Source organism: Filicampus tigris, chromosome 15 (assembly GCF_054856515.1).
Source record: "Filicampus tigris isolate MCC_2025a chromosome 15, RoL_Ftig_1.0, whole genome shotgun sequence".
In the NCBI taxonomy this organism is placed as follows: domain Eukaryota; kingdom Metazoa; phylum Chordata; class Actinopteri; order Syngnathiformes; family Syngnathidae; genus Filicampus; species Filicampus tigris.
This window is the reverse complement of record NC_141231.1, coordinates 10305233-10330552: the sequence shown is the minus strand read 5'-3', so window position 1 is coordinate 10330552 and position 25320 is coordinate 10305233. Positions and strand designations below refer to the sequence as shown.

At 41.9% G+C, this 25320-nt stretch overlaps 6 protein-coding genes across 9 annotated transcripts; 5 read left to right on the top strand and 1 right to left on the bottom strand.

The window, feature by feature from the left end:
* Nucleotides 1–36: 36 nt before the first annotated feature.
* Nucleotides 37–12109, bottom strand: LOC147135433 (3-hydroxy-3-methylglutaryl-coenzyme A reductase-like). Of its 3 annotated transcripts, XM_086054356.1 has the most exons (21): nucleotides 12095–12109; nucleotides 10945–11156; nucleotides 9686–9855; nucleotides 9501–9612; nucleotides 9329–9416; nucleotides 8585–8669; nucleotides 8381–8486; nucleotides 8197–8303; nucleotides 6440–6559; nucleotides 6235–6368; nucleotides 5638–5870; nucleotides 4559–4656; nucleotides 4287–4481; nucleotides 4043–4201; nucleotides 3638–3795; nucleotides 3449–3554; nucleotides 2929–3099; nucleotides 1904–2044; nucleotides 1167–1325; nucleotides 738–892; nucleotides 37–402 (listed from the first exon to the last, which is right to left on the bottom strand). In XM_086054356.1, exons 3-21 carry the CDS (start codon nucleotides 9848–9850, stop codon nucleotides 351–353), a joined length of 2544 nt encoding a protein of 847 aa, XP_085910482.1. In that variant the 5' UTR covers nucleotides 9851–9855; nucleotides 10945–11156; nucleotides 12095–12109; the 3' UTR covers nucleotides 37–350. The 3 variants fall into 3 exon arrangements, with proteins under 3 accessions (XP_085910482.1, XP_085910483.1, XP_085910481.1); XM_086054357.1 differs by lacking the exon at nucleotides 12095–12109 and having other exon boundaries at nucleotides 4559–4653; nucleotides 10945–11509; XM_086054355.1 differs by lacking the exon at nucleotides 12095–12109 and having other exon boundaries at nucleotides 10945–11506.
* LOC147135432 (uncharacterized) lies at nucleotides 11275–15015 on the top strand. Of its 2 annotated transcripts, XR_015089921.1 has the most exons (4): nucleotides 11275–11370; nucleotides 11980–12062; nucleotides 12845–13871; nucleotides 14510–15015. XR_015089921.1 is itself a non-coding variant. In XM_086054358.1 (3 exons), the coding sequence occupies exons 2-3, from the start codon at nucleotides 12008–12010 to the stop codon at nucleotides 13576–13578; spliced, it is 789 nt and encodes a 262-aa protein (XP_085910484.1). In that variant the 5' UTR covers nucleotides 11275–11370; nucleotides 11980–12007; the 3' UTR covers nucleotides 13579–15012. The 2 variants fall into 2 exon arrangements, 1 of the variants encoding a protein (XP_085910484.1); XM_086054358.1 differs by having other exon boundaries at nucleotides 12845–15012.
* Nucleotides 15016–15952: 937 nt separating this feature from the next.
* Nucleotides 15953–16938, top strand: LOC147135431 (histone H2B-like). Its single transcript, XM_086054362.1, has one exon. The coding sequence runs from the start codon at nucleotides 15968–15970 to the stop codon at nucleotides 16343–16345; it is 378 nt and encodes a 125-aa protein (XP_085910488.1). The 5' UTR covers nucleotides 15953–15967; the 3' UTR covers nucleotides 16346–16938.
* Nucleotides 16939–17040: 102 nt separating this feature from the next.
* On the top strand, nucleotides 17041–18528 carry LOC147135430 (histone H1-like). The gene has a single exon (XM_086054359.1). It carries the CDS (start codon nucleotides 17343–17345, stop codon nucleotides 17949–17951), a length of 609 nt encoding a protein of 202 aa, XP_085910485.1. The 5' UTR covers nucleotides 17041–17342; the 3' UTR covers nucleotides 17952–18528.
* Nucleotides 18529–19775: 1247 nt separating this feature from the next.
* On the top strand, nucleotides 19776–20777 carry LOC147135429 (histone H3-like). The gene has a single exon (XM_086054360.1). It carries the CDS (start codon nucleotides 19781–19783, stop codon nucleotides 20189–20191), a length of 411 nt encoding a protein of 136 aa, XP_085910486.1. The 5' UTR covers nucleotides 19776–19780; the 3' UTR covers nucleotides 20192–20777.
* Nucleotides 20778–21267: 490 nt separating this feature from the next.
* On the top strand, nucleotides 21268–23902 carry LOC147135428 (histone H2A-like). Its single transcript, XM_086054361.1, has 2 exons — nucleotides 21268–22484; nucleotides 23797–23902. The coding sequence occupies exon 1, from the start codon at nucleotides 21371–21373 to the stop codon at nucleotides 21752–21754; it is 384 nt and encodes a 127-aa protein (XP_085910487.1). The 5' UTR covers nucleotides 21268–21370; the 3' UTR covers nucleotides 21755–22484; nucleotides 23797–23902.
* The last annotated feature ends 1418 nt before the right edge of the window (nucleotides 23903–25320 follow it).

Sequence of the window (25320 nt, the reverse complement as noted above, 5' to 3'; positions counted from 1 at the left end):
TTCAAGGAGAAATATATACTTGACAAAAACACTGAATGACATAAAGCTTTATAATTTAATATTCTATTACACTCAAAATACATTTCACAGTTTTGAGCTTTCTTCTTCCAAGCCTGTAGTGTTTTTATGGCTTACACATCCAGCTTTAGAGAGTCTTCTCATTGCAAAAAAAATAAGCGTTCAAAAAGAAAAGACAAGTGAGCTCTTGCTGAGGCATCCCATGTCAAGTGTCAAGTCGCTTGATGGTCTCGACTCAGAAGACATGTCGCACTGCTGCAGCAGCGGTCCCGTGAACACATCAACTTGGCCGCCGGCGTACGTATTCCACAGGAGAAGAGCGTCAGCAAGTGTCACAAGGCGTCCCCGGCAGGTGACGACATGGCGGCTAAGTTGGATTTGGACCTGAAACATAGAAGGCGATGGTGTGGCGTCATCATTCAGGACAGATATCGTCGCAAATTGAAATTTTAATCTTCTTCCCAGAAGGCACCGAACTCTTTCTTCTTCTTGGGAAATATGTGCATTTTTCTTTTCTTCTCAGGAAAAAAAAAACCCTCATTGTTTGGGGGGGCCTTTTACTTTAATGAAAATAACCCCCCCCTCCCCCTTCATGGTTGACACCCACCACCATCTAACATTTTATTTCTTCTAGGAAAAAAAAAAGTTTTTTCTTGAGAAAAAAGACACTACTGTTGTTTTCTTGTCTACAAAAGAAATAGGCAACTGTTTGATCACACCTGTTGTGGGTCATGTGACTCTTGACGAGGTGACCGGCTTCCAAGGCCGCCATGAGGGAGAGCTCTCCAGCCAGGACGGTGGCGCAGACCACGCGGGCCAGCTGCCGGGCATTCTCGCCAGGTTGGTCCGGCCTGGTGCCTTGGACTCCGAGCATCTAAGCACAAACACATTAAATTTTTAAAGGAAAACCTTGCCTCTAAAAAAAAAAAAAAAAAAAAGAAAATAAACACCGTAGTTGACTATTGCCACAAGGTTACTACTTTTCATTCACATAAAGACTATTCAGTAAAGGTGATTTGTCCCCCCAAAAAAATCTTTTTACATCTGGAAATGGAAACTCTACTTTTTTCTTCTCTTACTTAAAATGTGCAACATGCTTTCATTTTAAAATAATTTTCTCTTGAAGGAAAACATTTGTTTTTTGTTACCTGTAGACAGGCCTGCTGCGGTGGCAGGTTAGTGCCTCCGCCGACGGTGCCCAGCTCGATGGAGGGCATGGTGCAGCTGATGTAGAGGTCCTCGCCATCCGGACCGGTGGCTTCCATTTGCGTGATGCAGTTGGCGCTGCTTACAGTCTGTGCGGGGTCCTACCACCAAAGCACAGCGTCCGATTTGAACCAACCTGAAGACTTCCAGTTCATTTTAGATTGACGTGACTAATAGAGCGCTACATTCACCTTATATTCAATTCACTTTCCATTTGATTCCATTGAATCATTGATCATTCCCCATTGACCTGGCCCCGTAAGTGATGCCAGGAGCTGGAGTTGGTTTTGTCAGTGCGTCAGTGTGTTAGCTCCTCGTGTTTTCATTTTTTATTTAAAGAGGAAGTCAACTCAAACATTTTTTTTCCAGAATATATTCTATGCAGGCCCACTAGTTGAAATACAGCATTCTGATTAATATTGCGTTTGTGTCACGAGTGAGCATCAGATGCACCAAGCAGCGTATCAGAAGTTCGCTCGTAACGCAAACTTGTGCGCTATTCATTTCCCTTTTAAGCGGTGCCAAATTTGTATGGAACATGCATTTGTGGGATGAGCAACAGATCTGAGGAAATGGTCTATCTGCCAAATCGTCTGTGCCAATGCCAAAGAACTTTTTGTTCACACGAAGTGAACAAGTAAACTGTTTTGGTGGCTGCTTGGGTTAAATGTGGACTCACTTGCCCGCAGGCGATGAAGATGGCCGCCACGATGTTGGCGGCGTGTGCATTGAAGCCACCGACGCTGCCCGCCATGGCCGAGCCCACCAGATTCTTGTTGATATTGAGCTCCACCAGTGCCGCTGTACTGCTCTTCAGCACCTAATTTTACAAAAGAAAACAAAAAAATAATACAAAAAACCCCAAGAAAATCCCTCTTTGAACACCAATAGGCTCACGTTAGACTTTCAACTGATGTGATATATATTTTTTTTAAGAAAAACAAAGACCACATTGGTAAAGAACACCCTTTTTGCCCATTTATAGTTAAAAGGAGACCTCAATATAGATTCAATATAGACTTATCTTTGAGGGGGAAAAAAATGCAACGTTTTTTCTAAAAAAAAAAAAAAAAAAAAAATTGAATCAAGATGTGATTTAAAAAAATATGTCCTTCTATTATTATGAAATGACTTAACTCTCATATAAATGTTAAAAAAATAAATAAATAAAAATTTTGACCATAACCGGAAAAAAAATGCTGATCAGAAAAATCTGACCATTATGGTTAAATTTAAATTACTTTATATGAAAAGAACAACCTTTTTATTAGAATTTAAAATAAAGGAATATTAAAATGCTTCTTTGAATTTAGAATGTAAAAGGCTTTAAAAATATATTGAAAATTGAGATTACTTATTTTTTCCCCCCTGAAAAAAAACCTCAAACATTTTCTCAAATTTCTTTTTCCTCAATAAAATAGATTTTTCACACACACAAAAAAAAAACAACATTCATGTAAAATTTCTTTTCTTGTGGAAAAAAACAACTTGACATCCTGGATGGACTTTTAAAAAAGAAAAAGACTACATTCTCATAATACTACTACTTGTTCTTGACAAAATCCAAATCTCTTGGGAACCACTAACTTTTTAACTCAGTTCTTGTGAGAATACTTTTTCTTTTCTTGAAAAAATTGATTTTTTTTTTCCATTCTAAAGTATTTCTTTAGCACTTTGTTAATGACGTGTTTTTTTTCCCGTTACCTCGCGGACCACCTTGGCGGGGACGGTGGCCTCGCACACGGCACACTTGCCGCGCCCCAGGATCCAGTTGATGGCAGCAGACTTCTTGTCGGTGCAAAAGTTGCCACTGACGGAGAGAACCTCCACGTCGGCGTGTTGCTGCTGTAGTCTGTGCAGAGCCTTCTCACAGCCCTGCAAATGCACACGCATTTCGTAACTCCACAAAAGAAATTAATTTTTGCCGACTTCATTGAAAACTATTTAAAACTTAACTCATTCACTGCCAGCCCAGTTAAAATGGACCTTTGACATCTATAGCTAGCAATGGATGAGTTGAGAGCAGAAATCTTATTTTAACATTTCAGTCAAGCAAGGTGTCTTATTTGTAATACAGCAGTTCAAGTCTTGTAATAGACTATACGGATACAAATAAAATAAATTTATACATTTTCTGTTTATCGCCACTCCCAGTTATTATTTAGCTTAAAACTATACATTAAGCAAAGAGAATTGCTACTTGTACATCTTAGTGAGAAGGTACCTTTGAGAGCATATTCATGCCCATGGCGTCTCCTGTGTGCGCCTCAAAGCGGATGTATAGGTTCCTGCCCGCTAAGCCCACCAGCATTTTTTCCAGCCGGGCAAACCTGGACAGAACAAAAATGTTGTTAGCCCAGCGACGAGCTTTACAACACGTCAATCAATGCGGTGGAGCGGCCCATAATCGCACCTGCTGGTCTGGTTGAAGGCGTCTTTGATAACGCCAAAGCCCTCAACACTCTCCAGCCACGCTTTGACCTCGGCGGCGCGGCAGGCAGAGGGGAGGCGCACCACGGGACCCCGAGTCATACTGTCGGCGAGCACCCTGCTATGACAGCCCCCGCTCAGCTGCGACAACATCGGAATATCAAGGAACGTTCGTTGCTTCATTCTGACAAAATACTAATCTTAGAATAAAAAAATTAACTAAACATAAAAAACTTCTCTCATGATTGTCACTTATCAACAAACAACATAATTCAAAAAAAAAAATAAAAAAAAATAACTTTATTCATTTAAAATGTGACTTCTCATTTAGCATTTTCTTAATTTGGTGTGTAAAAGTTTGATGTGTTATATATACTCTAACACTTACAGAGAGAGCCCGGCAGCCCCGGTTGGTGCTAGCCACCAGGCAGCCCTCGGTGGTTGCCAAGGGAACGTAAAACTGCTTGTCGTCCAAGGGCAGCGGGCCGGCCACTCCCACCGGGACCGGCATGTAGCCGATGACGTTCTCGCAGCATGTTCCCATCACCTGCCGAACAGGAATGCGTGAAGACGTTCGCATTAACTTGATTCGGTTTGAAATGAACACAAGTGAAGGTTCATGTTGCCTTCACCTTGGTGTAGTCATAGTTCTCATAAGGAAGCGACAACAAGGCGGCGGGAACGGGAAGTTTGGAGGACAACATCTCCCTCCTGATGGCCACGCCCCTCTCGGGGGTCTCCAGCACAGAGTCAAGCTTGTAGTTGAGGATGTGACGTGACGCCACCAAGTTGATCACCTCGCCGTCGCTGAGGCAACGAGGCCCTCGCTGAGAAGACACCAAGCAGTCGCAGTTTGCCACAGTGGCCGTGGATTTCACGTTACGAGAGACGGGAGGTAGCTCACCTGCGGATCGGCAAGGACGTCCAGACATTCCTCCAACGTGCGCGGACAAGCTTCAGGTTTGGACTCATCGTGAGCCGCTGGAGACGGGCTGGCCTCTGCTGTGGATGAAGTCAACAAAATAGGACTTAAAAAAAAAATCCTAGTAAAGTAAGATTTTATTCAGCCACTTTACTCCTGAGAACCCTCAGAAAAAAATACTTCATGTGGAACATTTTTTGGAGTAAAAAGGAAAAAAAATGTGAAGTGTGACATTTTTGACAAGAATTTCTTAAAAATTACATTTGCGTAAAACATCACCAGCTCAAAACAAATGACATTTTCTTTTGAAAAATACTTTTTATTTCATTCATTTAGTGTTGGAAAAAAATGACTTTTTCCATAAAAAATATAACTGTATATTTTGTAAAAATAAAAGATACTTTTGTGAACTAACAATTTTTGTCAAAAATATGATCTGAAAACAAGCACTTCTTCCGTAAAAATATGACTATACATGTAGAAAACATATACAACTTCTTAACTTATGTTAAATCATAAATATATATATTTTAACTCATTCAGTCCCTTGCATTTTTAGACCCTCTTTTACCAAAACGTTTGAAAAAAATATCAATAAATTCCTGGGATTGAATGGCTGGACTTTGAAAAGACATAAATATGTCTTTGGGATTGAATGAGTTAATCAACTCTCAAGTGAAATTTGACATTTGCCCCCCAAAAATAACTTATTTAATTTGTGAAACTTATGACCTGCTGAAAGCAAACAACTTTGCGTGTGTTAATGCATTTTAAGAAAAAAGAAAAAAAGGTAAGTAGATAATAGAAATATAAACACAATTCCCTAAAGGAAAAATGTTTTAGTTGTGCATAGTTGTGATTTGCTATTTGTGAGTTTGCCTATTTGAGGACCTTTTTGAAACAAATCCTTCATTATTCCCTGCGCTCAGGACAAAGATGTGGCTAATACAAAAATAAGACTAGAAAAACACGACCTCATTCTCAAATATGACCCAATCGAGCATCTTACAAATAACGTCAATGCTGATGTGTCTTGAATGGAACCAATCGGGAGCCTTTACCTTCCTCCTTGCACACAAGTTTGGACTCTGCTCCTGCGGCTGCGTTGTTGTTGGCTGTGGGGCAGTCCATCCTGCAGCAGCCGTCGGCCGGCACCAGCCTGTGGGCGGGAGGCGAGCCGCCCGAGGTACTCTTGATGGACAGCGACGACTCTGTCTCGCTCTGCTCGAAGAAGACGTACTTGACGGCGAGGAGCAGGGCCAGGCCGAGCGTGATCACCTGCTCCAGGTCCACCCTGAGGGACGTCAACGGCGGGATTAGAAATCCAGCGCAAAACCACGATTCATACATAATTTGTTCTTACATTTTTCAATTGGCAATCAAAAAAAAAAAGAAAATAATAATAAATCAAAAAATGTGTTGGCATCAAGCCAATTAATATAAATACTTTAAATGTAATTGACCTTTACATATAGGGTTACCTATAGATGCGACAAAGCACCAATTTTATGTTTGACAGGGCTCTGGCATTTTCTTTTGCAATAGATTTAGAAACGTAGCAAACTTTTCGTTTGTGATTGCTAATTCAAAATGGAGAGAACAAATTATAAGACAATTTTGACAGCAATCTTATTGATGGCATGACTTTTTTTTTTTACCCATTCAGCTGCAGCGGCCCCATGGAGGCGCCGTGCTCCAGCCTCTTGTGCGCGGACCCCGCCGCCGTCTGGTTGTGGCCGGGATGTTCGGCCGCCAGTCGCGCGTGAGCGTGGACTAGAGCGAGTCCCAGTGACTTCAAAGACACACATACTTGTTACAACTAGAGCGTGCTGAGATTACTGTGCTCCTGCTGCCACAACTCACCATGATGAGCTTCACCCTCTGCGTCACAGGATTGGGCTTGTTGTGCTCTTCTTCAGCCAGCACGTGGGCAAAGTGGCTCAACTGCCAAATGGGACGACCCTCACGGCTTTCCATCGACAACTGCGCACGCACAATGAAAACCAACATAAGACAGAAAAGGCCTCTACCAAGGCTTGAGGAAAAATGGATTTCAAAGATTTAAATGTTTATCAGCATTTGAACAGTAGGGAATCACAATTGCCCTGTACAATTGAAACTGTTACTTTCCTGAGCACATGGGAGGACAAGATGCGAACTTAAGTGTAAAACACTAAAATATAAACTATAATACAAAGCATATAATACAAATGACAGTCAGAAATTAACAACAACAGGAAAGCATGACTGGCCAAGCCTATTTCTTTGTGAATGCTGCTATTATGTACAAAAACAGAATATTGTGATTTTTTTTTTATGAGCTCTTTTTATATCATGAGCTTTTAAGCAGCATTGTGAACTTTATATATCGCCAACCTCTCCACAATATCATGACAGTTATCATATTGTGAGGTTCATATTGTGATATTATTGTATTGTGACATCTGGATATCGTAACATCCCTAGTGTATAGAGAATGTTAAAAGCAGGAATTGATTCATGTCATGTATGAGATGATGTAATAAAAAACTGATAGAAAACACACAAAAGACGTTGAACTACCGTGTTTTCCGGACAATAAACTGCTACTTTTTTCTTGCTACTTTGAACCATGCGGCTTATATAAAGCTGTGGCTATTCTGTGGATTTTTCTTCCACCGCTAGGGGCGCTCTAACCGGAATTACAATACAACACAATACAATAGCCATTGACAGGATGTTACTACAGTTGGCGGAGTTCAACAGGCGAGGGCGCTATGCACTAGGTTATGCACTAGGTTATGCATTGGGTATGGTACTGTATATTTCACACCCCGGGAATGTTGGACTTATACTCGTACATACCTTTAGACTTTGCTGGACATTCGACAAACCTTGTAAATGTGTATTGGCGATTGTTGTGGATATTTTTCCGCACAATGGTATTTGTAACTGAAATTTATACACCAGTGTTATAAATTAATTTCAAACTTGATATTGACAATTGAAACTTTGGTAAAAAAACTAAGTTCTAACTAATTGTACTGAGTGCACGGTAAATCTCTAAAGAACTCATTGAATTTACCATTGGCCAATAATTGATATTGTGTGTTCTGTTAAGTATGTGTGTAATACTGTTTACAATTTTTCTACATTTGTTCACTAAAGTTGAAATAGTCTTTGTTTCTCATTTGAACGCTCCATTAAGCTTTTGCAGCCGAACCTACTGGTCCATTGAGGTATATGATAAATAATTATAAATCATCCTTCATAAGTGTTACACAAGACAACGTTCAACTATCATTTAACAAAGTCATTGTTCATGTTGATTAAATTTACTGTTCAACTGTACTCACATGCACATTTATTATATTTTAGTGTAAAACAGGGTTCCTGTATTTTTATTGAAGTGTACGGTGTGATTTAAGAAAAAGAAAACGTTTCACAGTGTGAAAAAGATCAGATTGGTGGCACACTCTGCCTCAATTAGAGCCAAGAAAAACTGTGCAAATTGTAATGGGAACATCCTGGGAAGAATGCCCTAATCATGCAAAAACTGCAGCCAGGAATCCTTTCTCCTTGGTGGAAGTAACGATCTGCTCTAACTAAAACATTGTGGGTGCCATTTTCAGCCATCTTACCTCAAGAACTAGCGAGACGCAAGCGGGGAAGAAGGTCATGAAGACAAAGTAGTTGGCCAGCACCGACATGCAGCCAAAGCAGCACATGATCTCCAGCTGTGGCACACCTGGAGAACATCAAATCAGGTCAGTGATTTTGACTACCTTCATCATCATCTTCATCATTGGTGGTGGTGTGTCCCACCTGACATGGTGCCGATCCCGATGACTAGACACTCTACCAGAGCGTCCAGCGTGAATGTGGGACCCAAGATGGCCATGCCCTGAGAGATGTTCTCCCTCACCTCCTCCTAAGTGTGCGCGCGCACACATACGCACGCAGACAAATAAGCCAACCAGTGTTGAGGCTCTCTGTGTGAAGAGGACGTATCACAGAGTGCACGCTCACCTGGGAGTTGCTGCTGAGTGCAAACTTGGCCAGCGTGCAGGCTTTGGACAAGTCGATGAGGAGGAGGAAGAAAGGGAGTGCTTCACTGAGGGATGAAGAGGACGGTTTAAGTAAGAAGGTGTGCACACTTTTGCAACAAGATTATCTTGAAAATATTTTTTTTGCAATTGACTTGGAGATTATAGGTCTCGTAAATGTTTAAATAAAGTTTTGAAAGTATTTACCAAGAACTGGTTATTTTTTTTGCATTTGAACAAGTGTGTGTAGACTTTTTATATCCACTCTAAGTATAAAAAGCAAAATCAATGGAAAAAATAATATTGCTGTTGTCTCAATTTCACAGAAATGTATATAAACCCATCCATCCATCCATCCATCCCTCATCCAAACCGCTTTTCCACACGAGGGTCGCAGGCGTGCTGGAACCTATCCCAGCTGTCTTCGGGCAGAGGCGGGCACCCCCTGAATTGGTTGTCAGCCAATCGCAGGGCACACAGAGACAACCAAACATTCATACTCAGAATCATACCCAGGGACAATTTGGAGTGCTCAATTAATGCATGTTTTTGGAATGTGAGAGGAAACCGGAGTTCATGCAACTATTCCAACACCCCCACCCCCGCAAAAAGGACTTTTGTCTTAAAAAAGGACTACAGCAATTATTGCGCCTTTCCAGCTACAAAGGAAAAAAAAAAAATACATTTGTGAATTTTTCAACGACTATAACCAAAGTGGACGACTTACTTGAGGCCTGTCAGCTCTCTGCCAAAAAAGTGGATGACGACCGAGCTGAAAACAAAACTGGAGACTAATGTAAATGAACCGGCAATACCTACGGGAGTCCAAAAAAAAAAAAGAAAAAAAAAGTGAGCTTTAATAGCATTACAAACGTCTGAAGAGATGCTGCGATACCGACCCAGAATGTACTTAGAGCCCAGCTGTCGGAGGTTCTTGAACTGGAAGTAGATGTAAATGAGAGCCACGCATCGTGTCACAGTCAGGATGATGGCGTCGCTGCTGTGGGTCGGCTAAAAAGGGAACGCGTACAATCAGGTTACGGGCGCTCAAGGCCTGAAGAGCGAGCGGTGCTAAAATCTTCACCTCACGTTCCACTTTGGGACAGTCATTCCAGCTGCACATGTGACTGTTGGCTGCCAGGCTGTTCATGGACATGAGGCAGACGGTGAGCGCCAGGGTGCTGATGATCACCTCCCATGGGTGGGCGGCCACCAGCAGGCCGTGGAGTCGGAACAGTCGCGCCAACATGCTCTCTGGAAGGACAAACGTGTCGCACTCAATCCAAAAATGCAATCATTCTTTGACTGTGAATTACTCGTATATTTTGTTGTTGTTTCAGGTGCAAAAAAACAGAAATAATAATAAATGTATGAGTCACTTTTGAAGAAAGAAACGTTTGTAAAGCAGTGTTACCCTGCGTAGATACAACCTTTCTGGAACCTATCCTATTCTTCCCTTATTAAAAACTCTCCTATCCACTTTTTTTCGTGACCCAGCAATAAAAGTACTGCTTTGGCGCCATCTTGTGGCAGATAGTTGCGAAGGAACTATGATAAAGCGAACTGAAGAACATTGAGAAAAATCATTGTTTTGCCACATCTGGTTGCCAAAGAATTTGTTGAAGGGAGTTGCGGATCTTAACTTAGTGGCAGACAAGCACTGTTTTGGTTTGAGTGGCATCTTGGTGCTAAGGAACTATGATGAGCTGAAATTAGGATCTTAATTTAGACAAAAGCAGTGGTTTGCTGCATCTTGGTTCCAATGAACTACATTGAAGCAAGATGAGGAGCTTCATTTAGATAAAAGCAGAAGATTGCCGCATCTTGGTGCCAAGGAACTACGTTGAAGCAAGTTGATGAGCATTTAGACAAAACATTTTTTTCTTCGACTTCAATTGGAGTCTATATCTTGTAGCCAGCATGTACTACAATATACACTACACAATTTAGTAATTTGTACGTTTTTACTAAGTAACACGTTCCCTTTGATTTAAGTGCCATATTTGTATTATACACATCAGTCAAAACAATAATAAGGCATAGTGTAGCTACCTTCTATTTTGAGATTACAATAACAGACAGCGAGGTAACGTTCAAACGACAGCAAACATGTCGATTAACTATAGATTTATACACCTAAACTCAAACATACACACAATTCACAAGTTGTTCCATTTGACATTTGTGGCGGCAACATAAATGAACTGTAACAACGTTAAAGCTAGGGCTAGCGCCCCGATGTTAGCATTGGCCGTCTGTCACGCCTACACTAATTACAACAACAACACTGTTATTTGTTCGCTCACAGAGACAACACTCTTAAGAAATAAGACACATACGTACTTTCAAAAATGTTTTCCGGTGGTCAGGGAGTTGTTTCCATGATAATAATATTGTGCCCCAGCCACAGACGTGTCGGTTCACTAGCTTAGCTACGATGAGTAGCCGTAGCACTGTAATCCGGAAGTGATGACACATGGTGAAACGTCACTTGCAGTGTGCGGAATTGACGCCATTTTGGTGTGGAGTGAAAAGGGGTGGAGCCAACGTCGTATCTTTGAAACAAAGAAATTTAAGAGAAATACAGTACACACAATTATTATCCATCCATCCATTATCCGCTTATCGTGAGGGCGTGCTGGAGCCTATCCTAGCTGTCTTCGGGCAGTAGACGGGGCACACCTTGAATTGGTTGCCATACTGTACTGCCCAACTTCTGCAAGAACAGTACTATGGCAACTATGGAGAATAGCAGCTGATTGTGACAAGGTGACAAAAAGAACAAAAAACAAAACAAAAACAAAAAACGACTAAAATATTGAATTATAGTCTTGAAAGTGTGCAAAACAATTCTTCCTCAATACCACACCCCACCATTACAAAAAACAAACAAAAAATACTACTCCATGCTGTTGACCATTGATTGCCCTTCCAAAAGGTTTGACAGCCAGTGACCCTCTGTGCTCCAGGCAAATGCAAAATATAGGCAATGTAAAAATGATATGCACTCCGTTTCATACAAATTGTATCTCAAAATAAAACTATTCTCCCAAACCACATGACATTTATACTGAAAACAGCACAAATGCAATCAGTTGGCTTCCTTGGTGACTTCACGTTCACTATGGAGACAAACAACAGTGACACTACTACTTCCGGTTTGTATTTCAAACACGTTACTGCTTTTATTTTCATCAATTCTTTTGTCAGAACGATAAATACAATAAACCTTAACCTTAAGCATAAAATGTGTAGTTAAGTGTGCTACTATAGCGGTGTCTGTAGGTCTTAATGTCCGCAACAACAACAAAAAATCATACTTGTACGCCACATTAATTTAATTTGAAATGTATCAAAGTTTGACTTCCTTTATCCCAGAGATGACGGATGGGGAGAGCAGAGGGAGATGGACCACAACCTGCAATTGCCTCCCAATTCTGAACGAAAACGGCAAAATGAAGGTGTGTGACGTATATTTGCAGAAAATACGTACTTCGTTTTGCGAGCTCAACAGGGTCGGAACGAAAGCTAAACTGCGTCGCGGCGGTCAAGCAGCTTGCTAACTGCTGCTAGCCGCAGCTCCAGTGTTGTGATGTCATGATGCTTTCTGTTTGTAGTTCAGTGGGGTTTCAAATGTCACCCTGACTGGGACTCGGACTTTTCATTTTGTGGACCTACTTTTATGTAACTTAATGACAAAGAAATATCTTGTTCAAAACGAAAAAATATATATATTTGTAAACATAACCAAGAATATTGGGCTTGTTAGGGTGGAATTTCAGGATGTTTCTGAAGAAACTATAACCTTCACAAGTTAATAACTCTTAAAAAAACGTTGCTGGTTAACAGTTCTTTAAAAATGAGGGTTCAAGCTGTTTATTGCTAACAATTAATCAAATTCAAATCGACATCATAAATATAGTAGAATGCAATTTTCAAATTGCAAAGGCTGCAATTGTGTCATGAAACATGAAAAGTTGAAGTGATAAAGCCACACATTTGTTTGCATTACTGTTGTAGTCTGATTTATGACTTACGGACTTATGTTTACGCCACTTTTTCGGTTGATTTCTGTGTAGTTGTTGTAGTGTACACTAAAAAGACTTTGAATTCGGAGTATTTCGTAAGCTAGCAACTCTTAAACTGCCCTTATTAAATCACAGTTCATTTGCCTCTATTTTAGCGTAAAACCTGAATACTTTTCAATATGTCTGGTTGATTTTTCATTGTCCTTGTATTTCAGCGTTGCCACCGGACGTCTTAAAAGTGATCGTCGTCAAAGAGGAGCAGCAGGAGTGGAGCTCCAGCACGGCACAAGAGGAGGACATCTCGTTGACTCGCATCCCAGTGAAGAGTGAAGATGAGGAACCTCACTCGTCGCTGCCAACCAGCAAGGCGAAACGTGACCGAGGACCAGAAACGGACCCTCAGTTTGATCCATTGTCGGTTTCTTCTGAGACGGACGATGGAGATGAGACCAATGGGCTCTTAGCCAGCAGCGACCGCTCCGGCGGGGAAGCAAGACGCCACAACAACAAGAAACGCTTCAACTGCTCCGAATGCGACAACATTTTTGACCACAAGCGCAACCTGAAGAGACACATGCGGCGCCACACAGGGGAGAAACCCTTCTGCTGCTCGGTGTGCAACAAAACTTTCCGTCAGCGCTCAAACTTAGTGGTGCACTCGCGCACTCACACGGGAGTGAAGCCTTTCACCTGCTCATTGTGCGACACAAGCTTCAGCCAGCGCATCTCGCTGGTGCTCCACGTACGGACGCACACGGGGGAGAAGCCCTTCCCGTGCTCGGTGTGCAGTGAGCGCTTCTCCCGGAAAGGCACCATGATGTCGCACATGCGCCGGCACACTGGCGAGAAACCATTTAGCTGCGCTGCATGCGACAAACGCTTCACCTTCAAGTGTCAGGTGAGCAAGCACAAGTGTGCCGGGGCCCGCAGCAGCAGCAGTGCTAAATGAAAAGCGTCAGGAATTCAGGCTACTTGGATTTCAGATTTCAGTCTGTGTTGCCATGTCAATGTAATCTGCCCAGAACCTTCATAATCAGACTGACTATATTAGCAATGGGACTGTTTCTTTAACCAAACAGATTGAAAAGACAGTAAACCATCAATGACATCATCACTTTTCCGTCCTCTGATTGGTTGGTCAGAGCAAGCCAAGTTCGATTGGGAAAACATGTCTGAAACGATCGGGTCACATAAATACATTTAACGATCTGGTCACAAATACATTTAATTTAAGCATCACTGGTGAGTATTATGTACTGTATTTCATTTTTGTCGTGTCATAAGATAAATATTGTGAACTGCTCCAGATGATGAGCCTGGCAGTTTTGTGCAGTTATGTCGCATTTTTGTACAGCATTGATGGTTTGTATAATTACATTGATATGATAGCGATGGAATTAAGAGATGGATTAAGTCTGGTAAATCACCACTGACGGTCCACATACCAAATTCACAGCACGGTTTTGTGTACCAGACAATTAAATGGGTCGGGTCTTGGGTGTTAAACTTTAAAACTCCCTGTCTCTGTTACCCCTCTGATACTGTGTCAGCAAATTCATCAGTGCTGCCAGCGACAGTGACCATTGCTTTTAACACAAAAAGATGTGGCCAGTAGGGCTTGGTCCAGTTTCTAGACTAGGTGCCTTCACTACTCACCATCAATGTTTACATCTTGAAGTCGACTAATCACATGTGTTTTGCATCTCTGCATTGTGTTAAAAAAATACGAATGACATCATTGATTAATCGACTTTGACTCAAATTTCAAGTGGAATAGAAAAACTCTTTAGTCTTTCAACTTCTGGTGGCCGGTTTGTCTCAGGTGTTAAAATTGACATTCACTTTACATACTGATGATGTCCCTTCTCTGGCAAATTTAGGGGTCCACTTCAAATCCAAGCTGGGGCAAAGCAGTCTTAAGAAATAGGGTCCACACATACCAATAATCGGGCAGGATTTTTGGATTTTTCCTTGCTTGCAATCAGTGTCAGCAAAGACAAAATCATCAATTTCTCGAAAAGATGGCCCTGGGCAATAAACCTAAAAAAATCTATAAAAATACAAATCTTTAAAAATCTGTTCAATATTTCCGATGGCAAATCCTTTAGTGCGTGGTCAATGCTGAGTCAGGGCTCACCTCGCACTCTGATTGTGATGTAAAATGAAACGCTAGCCAATCAGGAGGCCTGTTGAGACTGGCGCTGTTGCTGGACACCACAAGAGAAGCAATTACTTGTGCTGAGCATTGCATGTCAATCCTGCAATGGTGGTCTGTCTCAAATGTCCACGAACTGAGTTCGCCATGTGAAAAATAAAGGGATTTATTTGTTTCAAATGTCAGTCTGTATGTCTGTTTTAAGATATTATATTAATATTCAAGAAATTGAAATGCACAGAATACCGTATACAAATACATAGCATACATGGTAGTACTTTAAAATGTAGTACGTTAATGACAAAGGGTTGAGTAAACTGGTAAAATATGAGAAGATATTGTAATTTTTATTTGTTTTGTCCTCTTCTCCCTTTGTCGAACACTGTCCCTATCCCATAAATATTTAAATTCTGTTAAACTATAATTCATATAGCGTCTTTTTTTTCAAGAGCAGCATTGTTATGGTGTTATTTAACAGCGTATTTCATCACCAGGGTACCTGAAAACTGATCACATTGAGGTTATAGAACTAATCTGATTAACATATCACACCAATTACTTTTGTATTATTTAAAGTATGAAGACACAGGTGACACTAATGATATCAAACTTCAAGTAATAAAAGCCTCAAGAAGATGGCAGTAATGTTATGCCATTTCTACATATCGCATCTAGTTAATTTTGTATTTCTTATATTTCACACGGTAACCGTAATCAAGTGGGGAATTAAATGTGAAGGGCCAGAAAGATACAAGGGGCAGGTACTGAACGTGTGGGGGATGTGTTTGGCTGTTAGCGCCAATTAATGGCTGGAGGACTAATTAATTTGAAAGATCTAAAGAAACTAGACAAAAAAATGTTACAGCCAATACGAGTGTGGCGTTGGCGCAGTGTGATTTGCAATTCATGAATAGATTACAAAAAAAAACCAAAGCGGTCAGACTGGTAATGTCAGCCAATCAGAGTTTAGCGCTGTCACAGTGATATTTGCATTACGTGAACTTTGGAAAGAAACAAAAAAAACGATTCACGCAAGCAGGCCACTGTTAGCCAATCAAAAAGTGGCGCTGGCACAGTTGGCCAATGAAAGAGCGGCGATGACACAGTTTTATTTACATGACTGGGCTATGAATAGCATTGTCTTCCCTGTATCATTCAGTCATACGATTTTGTTTCCGCAGCCATGCCGGAGCCCAATGCGAAGTCCGCGCCCAAGAAGGGTTCTAAAAAAGCCGTGACAAAGTCCGCCAGCAAACCTGGCAGGAGAAAGAGGAAGGGAAGGAGAGAGAGCTATGCCATCTACGTGTACAAGGTGCTCAAGCAAGTCCACCCGGACACTGGTATCTCGTCCAAAGCCATGAGTATCATGAATTCCTTCGTCAATGACATCTTCGAGCGAATCGCTTCCGAGGCTTCTCGTCTGGCTCACTACAACAAGCGCTCCACCATCACATCCAGAGAGATCCAGACCGCCGTGCGTCTTCTGTTACCCGGTGAGCTGGCTAAGCATGCCGTGTCAGAAGGAACCAAGGCTGTCACCAAGTACACTAGCTCCAAGTAAACGGTTGTCAACGCCTCAACACAACGGCTCTTTTCAGAGCCACCCACTTACACTCAAGAGTACGCATTCTTCTCTATGCTTTATTGTATGTATTGGGAGGGACACGATACGAAGCCTCACGGTTTAGTCAGTATTGACTACTGCAATTTTTGTTTGCCTGTTTAGATATGAGACAATTGTGTCTTAACCATTAGTGATGTATAGAGCTTTCACCTATTATGGATCTTGGAGTTATTTAAAAATAATTGACCGAATTTCTTGATTAACCATCATGTACATGTATAACAGGACCAGGAAAAAAGTTGGAAGTATTTATTGTACTACATTGTAATTACACACAATCTGAATTGATACCTGACCTGCTTTTTTTATTGTCCTCCATAACCAAAGGGTGGAACATTTTTCGTGTTTCCATAGTTTAATAATTGTGACACTGCTTCTTGTGCTGACGCCTTTGACTCTCCCCTATTTTCTGTTGATGTCCATGGGGACCTAGGGGCACGTTGTATCGCCACATTTTATGGGAGGATTTTGGTTTGTGCTATTGTCTTCAGGTTTGTTATTGAGACTATTAAACGCATCAACACAGGAAATCCTGCTGTGTGTCGTCACTACTCTGAAACACAACGCCGCTGAACACACCCGGTTACATATGAAACATGTTTTGTCATCTGTAAAACAACTGCTGTTGATCTGTGAGCGATTTTCGACATTTTAGAGGTTTAACAAATGCGGAAAAGCAGCCAGCCTCGTGGCTCACACCAATGAATTGGCTCTGCAGAAAAAAAAAACAGTAGGTCAGCGAGCTATAAACCACTTCAACGTGGAGCAATACAGTGTGTTAAGAAAACACACGCGAACACACGATTCCCGCTGGTGGACTGCTTGACTCTCCACGGTTCTCATGGATTGACTCTCGAGGGTTCTCATGTTATTTTTAAGTAACGCCTTTTGAATTTACTGCAGAATTGTCTTGACATCCACTATCTTGGTGAAAATGGCAGAAGTTGCTCCAGCTCCATCCGCCCCGGCTAAAAGCAGCACCAAGAAGAAGGCGACTACCAAACCAAAGGCGACGTCCATACCCAAGACTTCCGGACTGAGCGCCAGCGAGCTCATCGTCCAGGACCGCAATGGCGTCTCCCTGGCCGCCCTCAAGAAGTATCTGGCCAGCAAAGGCTACGATGTGGAGAAGAACAATGCTCGTCTGAAGACCACCATCAAGACCCTAGTGGCTAAGGGGGTTCTTGTTCAGACTAAGGGCACCGGCGCTTCCGGCTCCTTCAAGATGAGTAAGAAGACCGAGGGAAAGGCGAAGGCTCCTGCTAAGATTAAGAAAGCTAAGAAGCCCGCTGCCCCAAAAATCACATCCAAAAGTAAGCCTGTTGCTGCGAAGAAAGCCACCAAGTCCACGATACCCACCAAAAGAAAGAAGCCCGCAAAGAGCACCAACAAGGCGGTGGCGACCAAAAAATCCCCTGTGGCAAAGAAGACTTCCGCCAGCCAGAAGGCCCCAGCCAAAAAGTCCTCCAAGCCCAAACCAGTCAAGAAGGCTGCACCCAAGAAGAAATCATTAAAACCTTGTCTACACAAACGGCTCTTTTAAGAGCCATCACATCTCCTTTGAAGAGTGATATTCCTCCTTGTTATAGAAAGTCTCATAACTACCATTTTCCAACATCTTGGTTGCCCGCAATACAACGGGACACCAGCGGGTGGCAGTATTTATAAAATGGAAATTTTCTGTGAAGTGAATTTTGGCGGTTCTTAAAACAAACAATATCTTTAAATTATTGAGATACGAATTGATATTCATATTTTAATCAATTTTCTATACTGCTTATTTTAATTGTAATTCAAACGCCTGCCACTTGTTCTTTTCTTTACTTGTTGCTTATTTCGTGGTTGCCGATTTATATTTCTGAGTACCCAGGTACCTATACACAGAGACAAAAAACGGGATTTAATCTCTGTTGTTTCTGAGTAACAGTTTGATTGGTCAACGTTTTATTAGTAGGTGAGATTTGTATTGCATTAAAACATAACAGTATAATCATTACCTATGGAAAGTATTCAGACACCTTGAAATGTTTCACTTTGTGTTATTGCAGCCATTTGTCAAAATCAAAAAAAGTTCATTTTATTTCTCATTAATGTACACTCATCACCCCATCTTGACAGAAATAAAAACTGAAAATGTAAGTTTTTTTTGCATATTTATTAAAGAAAAACAAATATAATATGGTCATAAGTATTCGGAACTTGTGCTCAGTATTGAGTAAAAGCACCCTTTTGGTCTAGTACAACCATGAGTCTTCTTCAGAATGAAGCAACAAGTTTTTCCACACTTGGGGATCCCTTGCCATTTTTCCTTGCAGATTCTCTCCAGTTCTTTCAGGTTGGATGGTGAATTTTAGTGGCCAGCAATTTTCAGGTCTCTCCAGAGATGCTCAATCATGTTTAAGTCAGGGCTCTGGCTGGACCAGTCAAGTTGTTATTTTAGCTGTGTACTTTGGGTCATTGTCCTGTTGAAAATCACAAGTTGTGATGTCATTTTCAGTCGACGAGTGGCTAAAAACGAGTGCATTTTGATGCTTAATTTATATTCCACAAACGCAAAATTAACCAGAATGCCATGTTTCAACTAGTGGGCCTACTGGGAACATATTATTGAAAAAAAATATGTTTGGGTTGACTTCCACTTTAAAACCTTATATACCTTTAAATATGCATTTATATATTACTATATTTTGCTAGGTGGTCTACTGGTTAGCACGTCCACCTCACAGTGCAAGAGGTGGTGGTGGGATCACATCAGGCCCAGCCTTCCTGTGTGGAGTTTGCATGTTCTCCCTGTGCCTGCGTGGGTTTTCTCCGAGTACCTCGGTTTCCTCCCACATTCCAAAAACATGTATGGTAGGTTAACTAAACACTTAGTCTAAATTAGCCCCAGGTATGATTTTGAGTGTGAATGGTTGTTCGTCTCTGTGTGCTCCGCGATTGGCTGGCTACCAGTTCAGAGTGTCCCCCGCCTACTACCCAAAGACAGCTGGGATAGGCTCCAGCACGACCGCGACCCTTGTGAGAATAAGCAGTTTGGATAATATTATAATTTATATTTTGTTATAAAGAGACGTCCAAACGGGAACTTATGACGTGAACCTGTATTCATTTTTAAAAATAAAAGCTGCCAAGAGGTGCTTCCGTTAATCAAGGTTCCCGTGAACGTCGAGGTAGCCTCAAGCCGCGCATGAGCCGTTGGTCATTTGTACTCGGTGATGATTGGTTCAATTCAAATTCCTGTTTGTCCAATGGCCAAGCAGCTTTCGCGCGGGCTCATCTGAAACGCACCAATCAGCAGTGTCTCGCCTGGATAAAACCCGCTGCTCGCCAGTATCGAAACACTCTTAGTTTGGGCCGTAAAGTATATACAACATGGCAAGAACAAAGCAGACTGCCCGTAAATCTACCGGTGGCAAAGCACCCAGGAAGCAGTTGGCTACTAAGGCTGCACGGAAAAGCGCGCCGGCCACAGGCGGTGTCAAGAAACCTCACCGCTACAGGCCCGGCACCGTGGCTCTCCGCGAGATCCGTCGCTACCAGAAGTCTACCGAGCTGTTGATTCGCAAGCTTCCCTTCCAGCGTTTGGTAAGGGAAATTGCCCAGGATTTCAAGACTGACTTGCGCTTCCAGAGCTCGGCTGTCATGGCCTTGCAGGAGTCGAGTGAGGCTTACCTTGTGGGCCTTTTCGAGGACACCAACTTGTGCGCTATCCACGCCAAGCGTGTCACCATCATGCCCAAAGACATCCAGCTAGCCCGTAGGATTCGCGGCGAGAGGGCTTAAACTGTCTTGCAACATCGGTATCTACAACGGCTCTTTTAAGAGCCATCACACTGTCAGTTTAAAGAAGCATTCCTTACGTTGTCTATTACTTATATGACGTTAAATGTGTACATATTCGAATCCAGTATGGTTATCTGCAAGAAATTTCTCTCCACTGGCAAGAAATATTTTTTGCAGAAACGTGGGAAAGCACTTGTTGCCCGTCTCCACCTAAAATTAGATGTTTAGTATGAACTACAATCAAACTAAACTTATTGTACCATCTCTTGAATCTACGCCAGACGTTAGTTTACTTCGGTTTTTATTATAAATCAAAAAGACTACACTATTGGCCGTAGCCGACGCCAATACAGCAACAGTCTGCGGCAGAGAGTACCAAGACCAACATCCGTTCTCGCTCTACCCCATTCCGTCACGTGATGTATTCAAAACACACTTGGAAATAGCATTGTTCAGCTACTGCTCAAGCTCCATATCTCCGAAATTAACAAACTCAACAAATGCTTAACTGAAATAAGAAAAAAGAGCGTATACCCTGAGCTATTCCTCCAGGTCCAAGAACTACGTTCAGCGAAAACATAGTGCAAGCAACAACACACAGAATCTAAATCGTCACAGTATTTTAATAACTCCTAATACCAACTACACAAGTTTACTCATTTGCACATTTGATACTTCTTTGACACGGTGGGTGGCGTTGGGTGGTAATATTGTCATCCTATTACCATTTTTAATGTAGTTGGTTCACTGAAAAATGTTGAATCACTGTAATGTGCTTACAGTATCAACATGCGATTAGCATAAATGCCAGGCGATTGTGTTCATTCATTTTAAACGTATGCTTTATAAACTCACTACTTTAACTAAAATAAAACATAAATTTAAAATGTCTTGAAATTGACCAATATTCCTTTTTGGTCGGTGTGTATTATCAGATTATATTTAATTTGTTAATATAATGAATACCGTTTTACCAGGTCACATTTGAAACAGCCCAAAATTATACGTTACAGCAGCAACACTAGGAAGCATAGGTTGCTGCTGATTGGACAACCGTTTCCCCGCATGAACCGGCCAATGAGTGAGTCAGCAGCACTGTGTATAAATACTGTGATACAAAATCACCGTTGTAGTGTCTCGAAATTGCAAAAGTAAACATTTAGTCGAAAAAAAAAAGAAATGACAGGTCGCGGAAAATCCGGCAAAGCCAGAGCCAAGGCCAAAACTCGGTCTTCCCGTGCGGGGCTTCAGTTTCCAGTGGGACGCGTCCACAGATTGCTTCGCAGAGGCAATTACGCCCAGCGCATCGGGGCAGGCGCACCTGTGTATTTGGCGGCCGTGCTTGAGTACTTGACTGCTGAGATTTTGGAGCTGGCTGGAAACGCCGCCCGCGACAACAAGAAGACCAGAATTATCCCTCGTCATTTGCAGCTGGCCGTCCGCAATGACGAGGAGCTCAACAAATTGCTGGGCGGGGTGACTATCGCTCAGGGCGGTGTTCTACCCAACATCCAGGCTGTGCTTTTACCCAAGAAAACCGAGAAGCCTGGCAAAGCAAAGTAAACTTCCGCAACTGACTAAAACGGCTCTTTTAAGAGCCACACACGTCAGAAAAGGGTACATTTTCCTTTACGCTACGATGTCTTGTAATAATCAGTAATGTCGACCTACCACCGTATTTAACTTGATCACGTTCAATATGAGCCACATCTCGAATTGTTTATTGACGTGATGGGGTGGAGGGGTACTGCAGAGTAATATTTCTCAAGCCAAATTGGGTCGACTCTCCTCTTTCAGGTCCGCGGTCTTGTTCTAAGCCCCGCCCACTCTCGCCGAACATCTGTTTTTGCAATAGAGAAAAAGGGCATAAACCCCGAGTCACGCCTCCTGTATCCCATATCACTACCAAATCTTAGTCAATTGGCTGGCTAGTTGAACACTTCACTACTTTCTGCACTAATCGTGGGTAATAATGTCTCACTCGAGTGATCATGAAATGCCTCGACACTACACTGCTGCTGAGGCTTTAGCTTTGCTTCAAAGTTTGGATCCTTGCGACTCAGATGGAGGGGAAGAGTCCATTCACCTGGTAGAGATTTCCGATTCTGACGTGTATTGTCAGATGACGAGATGTGTCCCGGGTGGGAGAGTAGATCTTTGTTTTCGGATTGAGATGTGTTCTTAATTGGAGAGCAGAACTCCTTCAAAGAAGAAAGGTCGTCTTGAGACACAGTCCAAACCCACAAATCCTAACTGTCAAATGACCAAAGATGGCACAGTGTGGGTGAAATAGGTGGGGCGTCTCTATCCTTCTTTGGAAGGGGGTGATGGGAATTTCGTCGCTGGCTGACGGCATGGTCTGCAATAGTGATGGGTTGATGATACCTCATGGAGTGTATTGACAAAGTACACGAATTGTGTTGACACTGTATTGATAGTGTGTTGGTCAGTCAACACTGACCTCTTCTGTACATCAAAAATCATTGCAGGTCACATTATGTAAAAAAGGATGCTGACCCAACACTAGCTTGTGAAATAATATTACATCTTTATTCAATTGCTAGTTTTGTACTTAAAATGTGATCTGTGTATAATTGTACTTGATCCATTTGTTTGCTGAGTTGTTGATGAGAAGAGTTCAAAATCTGCTTGTAAAGGCTCAAATGAGCATGTAATATATAACACATTTATTTAATACCATTTAGAGATAACGTGTAACTTATGTATGGGGTTTTGTTAACCAAAGTGTTCGATCGCCATCCAACAAACCCGCAACATGTCGATACAGTTTGTTTCCTTATAAACACAATTTGACACGGCACAGCCAAACGACACACTTCCTGTATTGGTCACATGATTTTTTTGTTAAAGCGATACACGCACCAATACGGGGTTTCACACTTAAGATCTCGGCACAGTGCTGACGCACCAGTGTTGCTCGTCCCAACACTAGTCTGCAACTTTGGGCCTCCCGCAAGTCAAAAGCACCATGGTCCAGAACCGCTTTCAGGAAATCATGAGACACCTACGCTTCGATGACAAGAACACTCGCCCTGAACGAGTAGCAAGCGACACATTTGCTGCAATCTCAAATCTTTGGCAGATGTTTGTTGCTAACTGCATCAAGTCTTACAACCCAGGCCGGAACATCACAATCGGCGAGCAAATTCTTCCAACAAAGTATCGTTGTCCTTTCCAGCAGTACACTGCTTCAAAACGTGACACGTTTGGTCTCACGTTCTGGGTTGTATGTGACTTGAAATCAAAATACATGTGCAACGCTATTCCTTATCTTGGCCAGGACCTCAGTCATTAGAGGGAGGATGTGGTTTTGAAGCTGATGGAACCGTTCATGGGCAAGGGCAGAGCGATTACCATCAACAATAACTTTACGTCATTGTCAGTTGCTCAACGATTGCTCGGCCGGAAAACGTCCCTTTTTGGCACCATAAACAAGATTGACTGGGTGCCACCATCAGTGAAGCAGTCTTTGGACTGCAATGACTTCAACACCCAGTTAGCTTGCAAATGTTTTTGCCTCGTGTATCCAATGTTTTGTGTTACAAAAGTACAAAGACATTTTCTTTTCTTATCTTACATACCAGGTGTTTTCCCACAGACGGTGCTACACTAACGGTTTATGCACCCAAGCGAAAGAAGTCCATCTGCGTCCTCGGCACCATGCGCAGCAGAGTTCAAATTGGGAATGACCGAAACACAAAGCCCAACACAGTCACTGGCTACAACACCATGAAGTCTGGCGTGAACGTGATGGATCACAAAGCGCGGGAGTACACCGTGCGCACGGGGACACTGCGATGGCCGGTTGCTGTGTTTTATAACATTGGTAGACTTGGCGGCCATGAACGCCCATGTGATTTATCGGGCCAGCAACGGAGTCAAGGAAAGGAAGGTGGACTTCCTGGCACAGCTTGCAACTGAGCTTGCCATGGCGTTTTTGCAAGGGAAGAGCAGCTGCTTCGGGAACAACCAGCCACACTGGGACCGGGCAAAAGGGCCACGTGTCAGGTGACCTTGCGGTGCAAAAACAATCACGCAACTTTACCGTGTTGACTGCTATAAGTGCACTTGTGGCAGATGAAGAAAGCAGACTGAGTGGCATATGTGCCAATGGAGCAGACTGCTGAAACACTGCTCACACACATACAACCATCACTATTGCACATACTGGGTGCTGCACACTATGTACATTTTTTTCCCCTTTTGGCAATATTTTTGTTTGTTTTGTATTTTACCTTGCCTTAAGACAATAAACATTTTAAATCTTTCAATTCTCTCGTTACTACACCTCAGTACTGAAGGTTGCCTCATGAAACTGACAAATCCAAAAGCATTTTCATGAAGTGTTTTGTCCTTTTTCTTATTTGGTTAAAACCACTAAAACATTTGAGCAAATTTTATAAATGGCAAAGACTTAACCAAAAGGTCATTAAAGGCTGAACTGTGTCATGAGTGGAAGACAATAACCCATAAAAGAAGCTAAGTTTACCGTAAGTTGCACATTTTCCTCCGATCTCTACGTGAGAAAGGATTAGTTGCGCAACAGTTTGGCACGATTTTCTGGTTATAACAAATACAACAGATTTTCCAGGTCACAATCAGTTTAGTATACTGTAATGTATTTCTGATTAATTACTACTTTTACTCCCTGCATTTGAACGCATCTGTACTTTCTTCTCCGTTGTCAAGATTGAGTCAATAGTTTATTGTCAAATAGTTTTAAAAAAACATGATTTTTTTTTTAAATAAATAAATAGAAAATACGATATAACTTTTCAATTTCAGCTGTATTAGAACATTTGTCTAAGTTTCAGGAAATGTACTTATTTTTCACACATTTCTATGTGACATTTAAATGCATTGCATGAAAGTCTAAGCAACATTTAAAAGGCAGTAAGAATGTTTAATTGGCAGACAAACTACAGTACTATGTTGTTGTAGTAATTTCAGCAACATAAGACAGTGTTACTATTATAATTTACATACAACTGCAAGTAATTTAAAAATGTAAATTACAATTCACGGGTCTGAAATTCAAATTCAAGATATGCCAATTAACTATTTTGAGTCAATTACTTCACAAAGTAATTGTGACGCAGTCACAGTCC

Excerpts from the sequence above, each read along its gene's own strand:
- LOC147135433 (XM_086054356.1), bottom strand. The coding sequence starts at position 9,850 with ATGTTGGCGCGACTGTTCCGACTCCACGGCCTGCTGGTGGCCGCCCAC. Across the intron at positions 6,560-8,196 it reads GCGTCTCGCTAGTTCTTGAG|TTGTCGATGGAAAGCCGTGA; the intron begins GTAAGATGGCTG and ends GTGCGTGCGCAG. Across the intron at positions 2,045-2,928 it reads CCGCCAAGGTGGTCCGCGAG|GTGCTGAAGAGCAGTACAGC; the intron begins GTAACGGGAAAA and ends TTGTAAAATTAG.
- LOC147135432 (XM_086054358.1), top strand. The coding sequence starts at position 12,008 with ATGGACCACAACCTGCAATTGCCTCCCAATTCTGAACGAAAACGGCAA. Across the intron at positions 12,063-12,844 it reads ACGAAAACGGCAAAATGAAG|CGTTGCCACCGGACGTCTTA; the intron begins GTGTGTGACGTA and ends CTTGTATTTCAG.
- LOC147135431 (XM_086054362.1), top strand. The coding sequence starts at position 15,968 with ATGCCGGAGCCCAATGCGAAGTCCGCGCCCAAGAAGGGTTCTAAAAAA.
- LOC147135430 (XM_086054359.1), top strand. The coding sequence starts at position 17,343 with ATGGCAGAAGTTGCTCCAGCTCCATCCGCCCCGGCTAAAAGCAGCACC.
- LOC147135429 (XM_086054360.1), top strand. The coding sequence starts at position 19,781 with ATGGCAAGAACAAAGCAGACTGCCCGTAAATCTACCGGTGGCAAAGCA.
- LOC147135428 (XM_086054361.1), top strand. The coding sequence starts at position 21,371 with ATGACAGGTCGCGGAAAATCCGGCAAAGCCAGAGCCAAGGCCAAAACT.